Here is a 10,486-nt window from a genome sequence, read left to right on the forward strand (position 1 = left end):
ATTTTTGCGTTCTGCGACACCATTTTGAGATGGAGTGTCAGCACACGAAGACTAATGAATAATGCCATGTTCACACAAGTAAGAGCCAAGAGTATGAGAAAAATATTCACCCGCATTATCAGTGCACAAAGTTTTGATAGAGACATTAAACTAATTTTTTATTTCAGCATGAAAGACACAAAAATGAGATAATAACTCAGAACGATTTTTCATTAAATATAACCAAGTTAGACAAGAATGATCGTCAACAAATGTAACAAAATAATGAAAGCCTGTTTGAGATACAACTGGACAAGGACCCTAAATATCAGAATGAACTAACTCAAATGGAGCACTTGCTCGTTTATTGACTCGAGCACTCGAACTAAGACGATGAGATTTAGCAAATTGACACGAATCACAATTTAAAGAGGACAAAGACCTAAATTCAGGATAGAGTTTCTTCAACACAAACAAAGATGGATGACCTAAACGACAATGAACTTCAAAGGGAGAAGGAACGACAGGACACGCCACAACTTGCAATACTTGGTGATCAAAGAGATAAAGGTCTTCCGACTCATATCCTCTACCAATAATCTTCTTCGTCACATGATCCTGAAACAAGCAATAACCAAGAAAGAACAAGACAACGCAATTTAGGTCATGAGTTAGTTGACTAATAGAAATTAAGTTAAAGGATAAGTTAGGCAAATGTAACAAAGAAGATAGAGAAAATGATGGGGTAAGATGAATAGTGCCAGATCCAAGAACAAAAGATGTGGAGCCATCTGCCAATGTGGCAGATAGAAAAGGAGCAGGGGACAACGGTCTAGAAAATAGGCGAGAATTACCTGTCATGTGGGCTGTGGCACCAGAGTCTATGATCCATTTTGTAGATGATGTAAGAAGACACTTGGTATTACCTGGGGCAATCGTGGATGCAACAGGAGTAGAGGAAGATGACGCTTGTAATGAATCGTGGTAGTTCTGAAACTTAGCATACTCATCTGCAGAAATCGTAACTGACGCCTCTGGTATATCACATGTGGAAGCTATCTAAGCATGTTGAGATTGTTGACTATTCTTATATAACAATTTTCGACAATCACGTTATATATGGCCTGGCTTACGACAATAGTTACAAACAATCTCTGTAGAATCTGGTTTTCAATGATCATAACTCTTCCTCTGAACATTACCATCCATCGCTTGAGGTGCTCAAGGGTTATTGTTCTTGCTAATGAGAGCACTACTTGATTGAGGAATAGATACACCATTCAGAGAGCTTTCAATGCGAAGGACATGAGTGAAAGCATCGTCTAATGATGGAATCTTAGAGTCAGAGAGAATCTGTGCCTTTGTCATTCCAAATTCAGGTAAAAATCCATTTAAAAAGATCATAACAGCCATCTTCTTTCGTTGAGCTTGTTGAACTTTAACATCAGGACTAAATGGTAACAACAAAGCAAGCTCAGCAGTTATCTTCTTAAGGCGCATAAAGTAGTTGGTAACAGACCCCGCTTTTTGTTCAGCACGGGAAAACTGGATACAGACCTCAAACATTCTCTGTACTTGCTCTTTACCTGAATATAGGAAATCTAAAAATTCCAAAAGTTCTTTAATAGACTCACAGTGGTCAACCAATCCAATTATCTCACTCTCAATGGAGTTTTTGATCTGAAGATATAGACGGGCATCATCACAAAGCCAATCCTTCTTCTTTGCATCTTCTGGGGCAACTTCAGTCGTATGATCATCCATATTAGTACTTCTCAAATAGAATAAGATTATTCGATGCCAATCATAATAATTAGATCCATTTAACTTATGTTCGGTGATCTTAGAGGCTAGGGAATAACATTAGAAACTACCATATTCTTTATATCGGCCATATTGGAGACACAAACTGATTGTAGTGTACACAAACAAAACAAATCAATCCAAACAGCTGCAAGATTTGAACAAAACCAGCCACAACCCTAGAACGAGGTAATCCTCAATTTCCGTCAAAATTGAATGATCTTCGATGGACCCAACTACATAGAATGACTGGAAAACAGGATTCGAGGCAAGCCCAGAAGACGGAAGTCAAAACGGACGGCCCACGCACTCCCACGTGCCGGCGCGTGTCTGCTGTACAGGAATCTTTCGGCGGTGCGTGAAGCTCACACGCGGCGTTTCTCGGTGATCGGAAACGACAGAATGCGGCGAACGGCGACGATCCTTCTTCTGAGCTTGGCGGTGTCGACAAACAACCACTCAAAGATGACCTAAACTTAATCCCTAATGGAGAAGGAAACCACCAACTACGAAATTCGAAATCCTAAAAGCTCTGATACCATGTATTCAAGAAGTCAGAGAAAAGTATCTTTCTTATTATCCGTTAAAGTCAAAATAAAGTTACATATATATATAGAGAACAAAGAAACCCTAGACTATATGTACAATTAGGTAATGGACGTATAATATATATATATATATATATATATATATATATATATATATATATATATATAAAAAGACCGTGTTATGGGAATCAATGTCAAATGATTAGGTTCAAGGTTGAGAATCTAAGAAGCCCGGATAGGAGACATGGTCACGGTAACACAGTTCTTTAAAATTTAAGACATTGACATGGTAAAGATACATTCATTAAAATGTCTTTTTCTACAATGTTTGAAAAATTAGTTTTATTTATTTTGTTCTCTAGATTTCTCAAATTTTATTAGTTTTTTTTATGTATTTGTTGATTTAGTATACCTAACAAGTGATTTATGCATGATCTAACAAAATGTTGGACCTACTTTGACTCAACTAGTGTCTAACATATTTATTACACTAACAAGTGATAATACGTGTCCAATAAGTGTCAAGTGTCAATGTATCCAACTGACATGTGTCAGTCATGGCCACGTTAGTCAAACTATAGTGTTTTTGCTAATTCGAGAGAGGAAATAAAATTTCTTTATGCCATCCACTTTGAAACTTGGACTTTGTCCTGCGAAAAAATTTACACCCTTATTTACAACTTATTCTTTGTAATAAAAGTGTAAAACCATTTTCTTAGAAACTTTTGTTTTGCATTTTTTATTGGTTTTTAACTATGGATTCAAATTTGAATGTGACTTGGAGCTGTAAATATCTAATGTTTTTAGGAGAGCCAATTTTGATTCTTATCAAATTTCATTTTTGCTATGCAGTCACTTTTAGTCGGATAGACCCTGGAGGCCAATTAGTCATGGGATTTCGAAAAGCAACGAATTCTACTGATGTACAGGTTAAGTTTTTCACTCATTATCGATAATATTTGCATCTCCTTGTCATCGCACTATTTTGTTTTAGTGGATTGATGAAAGGTGAAGTAAACAGGATGCCAAGATTCCTACACTTTCTAATGGCTCTCATCCGGGTGACGCCTCATTCTCTAGGGTCTTTCAGAATTTGCCTTCAAGAGGTTTGTTCATGGCCCCTTGTTCTTATTCAGGAAAAAAATCATTTATTATCTCTATAAATTGTTGAGTGGATCAACTAAAAGACAGTATCGAACCCAGCGCTAACAATTTAATCGACTAAAAGGAAAATCATCACATAAACCACCAACTCTTACACTAATGCATTTACGAAGACCGGGGGAACAAATCCCTTGTATTTTTCATGCAATGCAACCTCCAGTATTCATTCTGTGACTCTTTTTTGTAGCTGGAGGAGATGCTAGTTTGCACAAAAGTGAAAATTTTGGGGGGAGGTCAAATGATGCTTCAGGACAACAACCAATGTTAACCATGGAAAAGAAAGGGGCTCGAAACATTGGGTCTAAAAGTAAAAGGTTGCTCATGCATAGTGAAGATGCTCTGGAGCTGAGACTCACTTGGGAAGAAGCTCAAGATCTACTCCGTCCACCACCAAGTGCAAATCCCACCATTGTCACTATTGATGACCATGAATTCGAAGAGTATGATGTAGGTTTTCTGTTCTTTTTTGAAACTAAGGCGTCATTGTGCTTATTTGATCATTACGCAGCTGATTTTATTATCTTTTGAAACCCGAGGCTTCTTCGTGTTTTTTTATTTATTTATAAACAATTTACGATCATTGTGCCACTGATTTTATTATAAATGTAAAATCATTCAGGAACCTCCAGTTTTTGGCAAGAGGACTATATTCACTGCCCGACCAACTGGGTAATGTTTATGTTCAAGATTTTATATTTATGAGTGATGGAAGTGTTGACCCTCGTACGTATTCAAATTTTGGCTTATAAACTTTTCATTAGGCCTATTCAAGTCATCAAGTGTTACTGTCATAGTATTGAAATTTTGTTATTCTCATGAAGTCTATAGCTCAAAGTTGAGTCTCAATCTAGCTTCGATGAACTCTGGCCATTCATGAATGTCATTTGAAAATTGAATTATGTTGCTCACTTGGGTTTCTTTTTATGCGTTGAGTTCTTATTCTACTGGAATAATCCAGGGAACAGAAACAATGGGCTCAGTGTGATGATTGCTCAAAATGGCGGAGGTTGCCTGTGGACGTTCTTCTCCCTCCAAAGTGGAGTTGTTCAGATAATGTTTGGGATTTGAGCAGGTGCGATATTTGTTTCATTGTTCTGTTTCCCACGGTTTATAGGCTTTGTAATCACCATGACTTAGAAGGAGATAATATGACTCTTTGAACCTTGTATTCAAGATGTACATGTTCTGCACCAGAAGAGATCAGCACAAAGGAACAGGAGAATCTCCTAAGAGCGAGTAAAGGTACCAATCAAGCCTTGTAGTCATCCATACAACCTTTTAGCGCGTTATAATTAGAGGACATTCCTAAATAATTGATCAGGAACGTATTTTGTAATGCTAACATGCCTAGATGGGTGGTGAAATATGGCATCTAGATGATCTCATATAAATTTGGGCAAGGAATATGAAGAAGATTTTATATTCATACATTTCAATACAATAAAATGCTGCAGTGCATTTTTATATTAGCCATACTGGCGCATGAATCTAGACATTGCATAAAGGCTAGATGAAATTTCTGTCCTGTGTATTTCCTGTAGCTGAAGTTTGTCAAGAACGAACGCCTCAGATGACTGACTTGATAATAAAAGTTCAGATGCAAGACATCGAGAGCCTGATAGTCTTAACACTGATAATCCTCGACATCCGATTCTTTGGAAATCAGTAGAATGGTTGTGATATCTATATCAACCATGACGCTACTTTTGTAATTTGACATTGCACTTCATTGGGATGTCTTTTGAAAATAAAATGTCTATTGGATAAATGTATTATGTTGAGCCTGATCCTTTATATGCTTTTTATATTCCAGATTTTAAGAAACGGAAAATTGGGAAGAGCCAGAAGTCTATTCAGGAACTCGAGCCTTCTGGTTTGGATGCACTGGCTAGTGCTGCTGTTCTGGGTGATAGTATAGCTGACTTGCAGGAATCAGGTACAACGACCAGGCATCCCCGGCACCGACCAGGATGCACTTGCATCGTGTGCATTCAACCTCCAAGTGGGAAGGGAAAGCATAAATCTACATGCACATGCAATGTCTGCTTGACTGTAAAACGCCGTTTTAAAACACTTATGCTACGGAAGAAGAAACGCCAATCAGAACGTGAAGTGGAACCTTTGCTCCAGGATAGGAATCCACAACTCGATGAAACAGAAATGAGTGGGACACTGAAGGGTATGTCTCTGCAAACAAACTATTCAGAGAATGAAGGAAGCCAGAGCAGGATGAAAGATGAGGAGGCTGCGAGTAGCAGTGGTCAAATTGACTTGAACTGCCACCCAGACCGTGAGGACATGGAACTAGAGGGAGCAGGATTAAGCACAATTAGCCTTGTCGAGGCTGCTAGCCAACCTGTAGATAGCTATTCAAAGCAAATTGGCGTCTCCAGCGTCACGAGTGAGCAGCAGTCCAGTCAACCAAGTAGCATGGAAAGTGAGAGACGCCTTTCTGGGGAAGTGTATCATGGATCAGGTCACGAGAGCACAAGTGATGGACGCAGAGAGCACCATTGAGATTTTTTGCTTTGTTTTGTTTTGTTTTTTCATTTTCTTTTTTTCTTTTTTTGTTTCTTTTTTTGTTTTTTTTTTTTTTTTTTTTTTTTTGCCTTTTCAGTTTCTTTTTTACTCACCTGGTATATAAATAATATAAACTGAAACACACGTTCTTAGTTTATCCAGCCTTGGCTTCTCGCTCTTCGTTTTCCAAAGAGGTCATTAATATATGACACAGCTTGTGAAGTCTACCAGTGATATTAAGGACTTGTTTTTGGATACTTTCAATTGCAAAAGTTGTTTGAAAGAGAGACATGATCTATTGTAAGCTACAGCTCCTGAGTGAATGACATAAGGCATCATTAAAATTGCAGTTCCTCTTATTGTAATTGGAAAGAAAGCATGGGCTTCACCCTCCTAGGGCCAGATTAGTTGACCAACTTTTAAAGAAATGCAGGTTGGTTTTCAAACATCAGGTAAACGACAGAGACAAGTGGATTTTGAGATTTTTTTAGAAGTCCGGCCGAGGATCTCTTTCTTTCTTGGCCGAGTTTTCTGAGAAGATTCCTAAGTTCAAGCATTGTTTATTTTATTTTATTTTATTTTATTTATTATGATTCTTTTAAGAAGCTCAAGTATTGTTTATTGACCTTGTCCATCGTTAGCTTTCATTATGAGTTATAACCAAATGAAGTACCATTAGTTTCTTTATTCATTATCTTCATCTATCGATAAGATCGAGATTATTGATATATTTTATGTTGTTGGAGTACAAGAAAAAGGCAAATACCGGCCAGTTTTTTTGGCTTTAATCCAAAGAGCCAATCGTTATGATTTATAAAACAGCCCTTTGAAGTATTTGGAATCTAACATGCCATGGATGATGGTGGGTTTAGAAAGGCAAGACTGGAGCTTGAAGCACTGTACGAGGGGGTGCCAGATGATTCGGTTAATCTCACTTTTCGACATCTCACCGATGTGAATCTTCAACCCAACTCCTCTTTCGAAAAGAGAAGAGCCAACCCATCAATTCCAATCCCAATCCCGATCCCAGGGGATAATGAGACCACACCATTAAACAAACTCCCCAGCCTAGACTTCAACAGAGCTCTGCAAGCGGCCAACCAACACTCACGCCCCGATGCCAAAATCAGCCTTCATCCGAGTGCGCAGGTGGGTGGAAGTGGTGGCCCACTGCATGCCACTGCCGGCGACATTCAAAGCCATCCGAAGTCGGAGCATGAGCATGTGGGTGGGTTGAGGCCAGCTTTGGAGTACAGTGCGGCTTACGAGGAGGCAAGCCGTATCAGCGGTATTGGTTCCATGTATGGTCATCATAGAGCTACCGCGCGTAGCCGCCGCCCTGGGATTCCTCACTCCAATATCTGCACCAACTGCACCACATACATCTATATCTTCCGACACCGTTGCCTGGTATGCATAAGTCTTGATTTCAACAATTTTTACAGAGCAAAGACCAGAAGGCTTCCACTTAAAACACGTTATATATTGGCTATTGCTATTTGTATTTAATTTGGCAGGTCTGTGGAAGAGTTTACTGTCGTCAATGCGTAAGAATAGGGATGGGGGAAATGACGGAGGGAAGAAAGTGTATCGAGTGTTTGGGAAGAAAATTCAGCCACAGGTAACTCAACCCTCGACCTCGAGTAGCAGTAGTCGTAGTACTGAAGGAATGTGTGTTAATTCGGATATTTGACAGATACATAGGGAAAGCAGGAGATGTGGGTTGCTTCGGTTGGCGGTACTCAAGTGCGGTGAAGCAGGCAGAGCTCAAGTGGGCGGAGAAAGGGCCTCGCCGAAAAGGGGAGAGAGCCCTGCACAGTAGAGGGTACGGCGGTGGCGTAACCAACTCCATAAGCATGACCTCGCCAAGTCAGAGCCCATGGGCACCCACCACCAGCAGCGTCGATGTTTCCACTATTTACAGCTCTCGTTTCGCCGTCATGTCCTCCTCGTCCCCTCACTCTCCGGCTCATCGCCATCATTTACCCTTTTAGCCTTCACCTTTTTCTTCCTTGTCATCCTCTTTTTCCTTTCCCATTTTCTCTCTCATCTGCCAGTTTCGTCTTCTTCAGCTAATTTCATAATTTCTTATTATATCCTATTTGTTTTAATCTCAAATACTTTCTTTACGGATTAAGTATTCTCAACCACGCAAAATGTTTAAACATATTCTTTTTGAGCTCGGATATAATTAAGATTATTGAGAAACTATTAGGAATTTGTTTTAAATCAGGAGTGAAACAAAAATAAAATTGTAAATATAAAAATGATGGAAATAGGGTATAGTTAAAAGCAAAATGAGTTTAGTATTACAATTTGTGATAGAACGTTCTATCTAAACATGAATTTTGGATTATACTATTATGTATTTCAATCCCATCAAGAGTATCTAAATACCCTTAATAAGCCACTCTTACAAACAAATGAAACTTATTTTAAGTAACGTTTATAATGACCACATCAATTATATCCCGAAGACCACGTCTACTGCAATATTCATTTTCCATATTTTGTTTGTATTTTTAATGAATATCGCAGCAGAGTGGAGAAAATTAAAGATCGTGATAGACATGATATTGCATTAGGTTACAATATATTTGGTCGTAAGTAGGTTAGATTTTATTGATTTGTAAGAATTGGGTTAATTCGTCATTTGTATGCAAAGAAAAAGAAAATGCTCATCAATCTTTGTACTAAAAGTTACCTTTTATTCAATCTTATTCTTAATTTTCAAAATTCTCATGGTAATATTAATCTAAGATATAACAATAATGGTAAGAAAGCTATCTAATACTACTACTATTAATAATAATAGTAGTAATAATAAGGGCAGATTGGAAACTACTAGGGTAGTAATTGTAATTACACTTTTAAACTTTTAATTGTAAGCTTTCAATTGTAAAAAAAAGTTTTCAATTAGTGTATTTTTCTTTTAATTGAGAACTCAATTATTATAATTGGACCTTTAAATTATATAGCTACATAGATTACTACTCATCTTGGTCACTAATTTAAGTACATTTATGCATGCGCCTAAATTTAATACTACATTCTGAATTCTTTTATTCTCAATCACAAAGGCAACTGAAGATATTCTTGGATTTTTGCATTTCATAGGCATGTTTGTCTCCGACATAGCAAATTGATAGGCTCGGGAACAAACATCTCTAGGTGTAAGTATATATCGTCATCAAATCAAAATAAAATGGACAAGTCTAATTATCAAATCCCAAGGGACGAAGTACAATTGATCAGTTTTGACAATAAGAAGACCTCAAAAACCAGTGGTAACAAAGAAAAATGATTTGATTTGTGGTGTACTTTGAAAATAAAGAAATCAAGCACCCAAAAATAGTAAGTAAAAAACAATTAAGGCAATACTTGTGGTAAAGGGTTATTCCTAGAGAGAGGAAGATAACCGTAAGGAAACTCTGTCTTGATATCATGCTAAAGTCAATTTGAATTCTTTTGCCCATTGTCACATATTATGACTATGAGATATTTCTAATGGATATCAAGATCACTTTTTCAAATGACTATGAGACAAATTGATAGGATCGGGAGCAAACATCTCTTAGAAATTTTCTAATGGATATTTCTAAGAGTATTATTTATGAGTCAACGTGTAACACCTCAGGCCTAGGTTTCAAAATTTCAATTCAACAACTAATGACTTTGACATTCACTTACGTCGCCTATTACCCAATTACGTCATTATTGCTTATCTCTAAGGCTTCTAGGAGTGAGAGTTATCCTTACAAACCAACATGTGTTCTTTCAGTATGTTTTATCCTCATTCACAAACATCCTATAAAATTTTGAGAATGTCACTTAACATAGAATTGCTCTAAGCTAAGCAGCTTAACTTTGAAGTATTAAGCCAAAAAAATGCACTTTTTGGTATATGCTGAAAGGACATGTGTTGATTTGTGAGGACCAACTTTCACTTTTAAAAGCCTTCAAAACAAGCAAGGATGATGTAGCCACATTGCAGAGGAAGCAAAAGAATGTAGGGGTCATCATTTGTTGAATCTGAATTTTTGTTAGGACGTTACACAACTCGAGGGGTTCATTAAACAAGGTCAAAAGTAAAAAGTTTGTTAGCTTAAAAGGTCCATTTATGGATTAAGAAAAAACTTCTAGATCTTGGAATATGAGGTTTGACATTGTAGTCAAATCTTGTGGTTGTAATCAAAATGTTGATGAACCTTTTGTTTACATGCAAATAATCAAAGACACATTGTAGTTTTTCTTGTAATTATATATGAATGATATACTACTAAGTGAGAATAATGTAATTTTTTAATTGACATTAAGAATTGGTTATCTACTCAATTCCAAATGAAAGATCTAGGAGAAACATAGTTTGTTCCAAGGATTCAAATTACAAGGAATCACAAGAATAAAACATTAGCCTTGTCATAGACATCTTATATTGACAAAGTTTTTGTCGGATACTCGATGAAGAATTC

The 10,486-nt window shown here is 37.2% G+C and overlaps 1 protein-coding gene across 7 annotated transcripts in view; it reads left to right on the forward strand.

Annotated features, from left to right (window-relative positions):
* Positions 1 to 8,132, forward strand: part of LOC103497016 (B3 domain-containing transcription repressor VAL1-like) — a 39,210-nt gene extending 31,078 nt beyond the window's left edge. For 5 of the 7 annotated variants that reach the window (XM_051080350.1, XM_051080351.1, XM_008459068.3 and 2 more), the window contains 9 exons: positions 3,183 to 3,259; positions 3,352 to 3,436; positions 3,682 to 3,941; positions 4,114 to 4,163; positions 4,453 to 4,566; positions 4,669 to 4,736; positions 5,308 to 7,424; positions 7,532 to 7,635; positions 7,711 to 8,132. In XM_051080350.1, coding sequence (XP_050936307.1) covers positions 3,183 to 3,259; positions 3,352 to 3,436; positions 3,682 to 3,941; positions 4,114 to 4,163; positions 4,453 to 4,566; positions 4,669 to 4,736; positions 5,308 to 6,011 — 1,358 coding nt within the window. In that variant the 3' untranslated portion in view covers positions 6,012 to 7,424; positions 7,532 to 7,635; positions 7,711 to 8,132. Of the gene's footprint in view, positions 1 to 3,182; positions 3,260 to 3,351; positions 3,437 to 3,681; positions 3,942 to 4,113; positions 4,164 to 4,452; positions 4,567 to 4,668; positions 4,737 to 5,035; positions 5,168 to 5,307 lie in introns of all 7 variants that reach the window. The other 2 variants (XM_008459072.3, XM_008459067.3) reach the window with 2 other exon arrangements.
* Positions 8,133 to 10,486: the final 2,354 nt, after the last annotated feature.

The sequence above is a fragment of the Cucumis melo genome, chromosome 12 (genome assembly GCF_025177605.1).
Source record: "Cucumis melo cultivar AY chromosome 12, USDA_Cmelo_AY_1.0, whole genome shotgun sequence".
Classification (NCBI taxonomy): Eukaryota; Viridiplantae; Streptophyta; class Magnoliopsida; order Cucurbitales; family Cucurbitaceae; genus Cucumis; species Cucumis melo.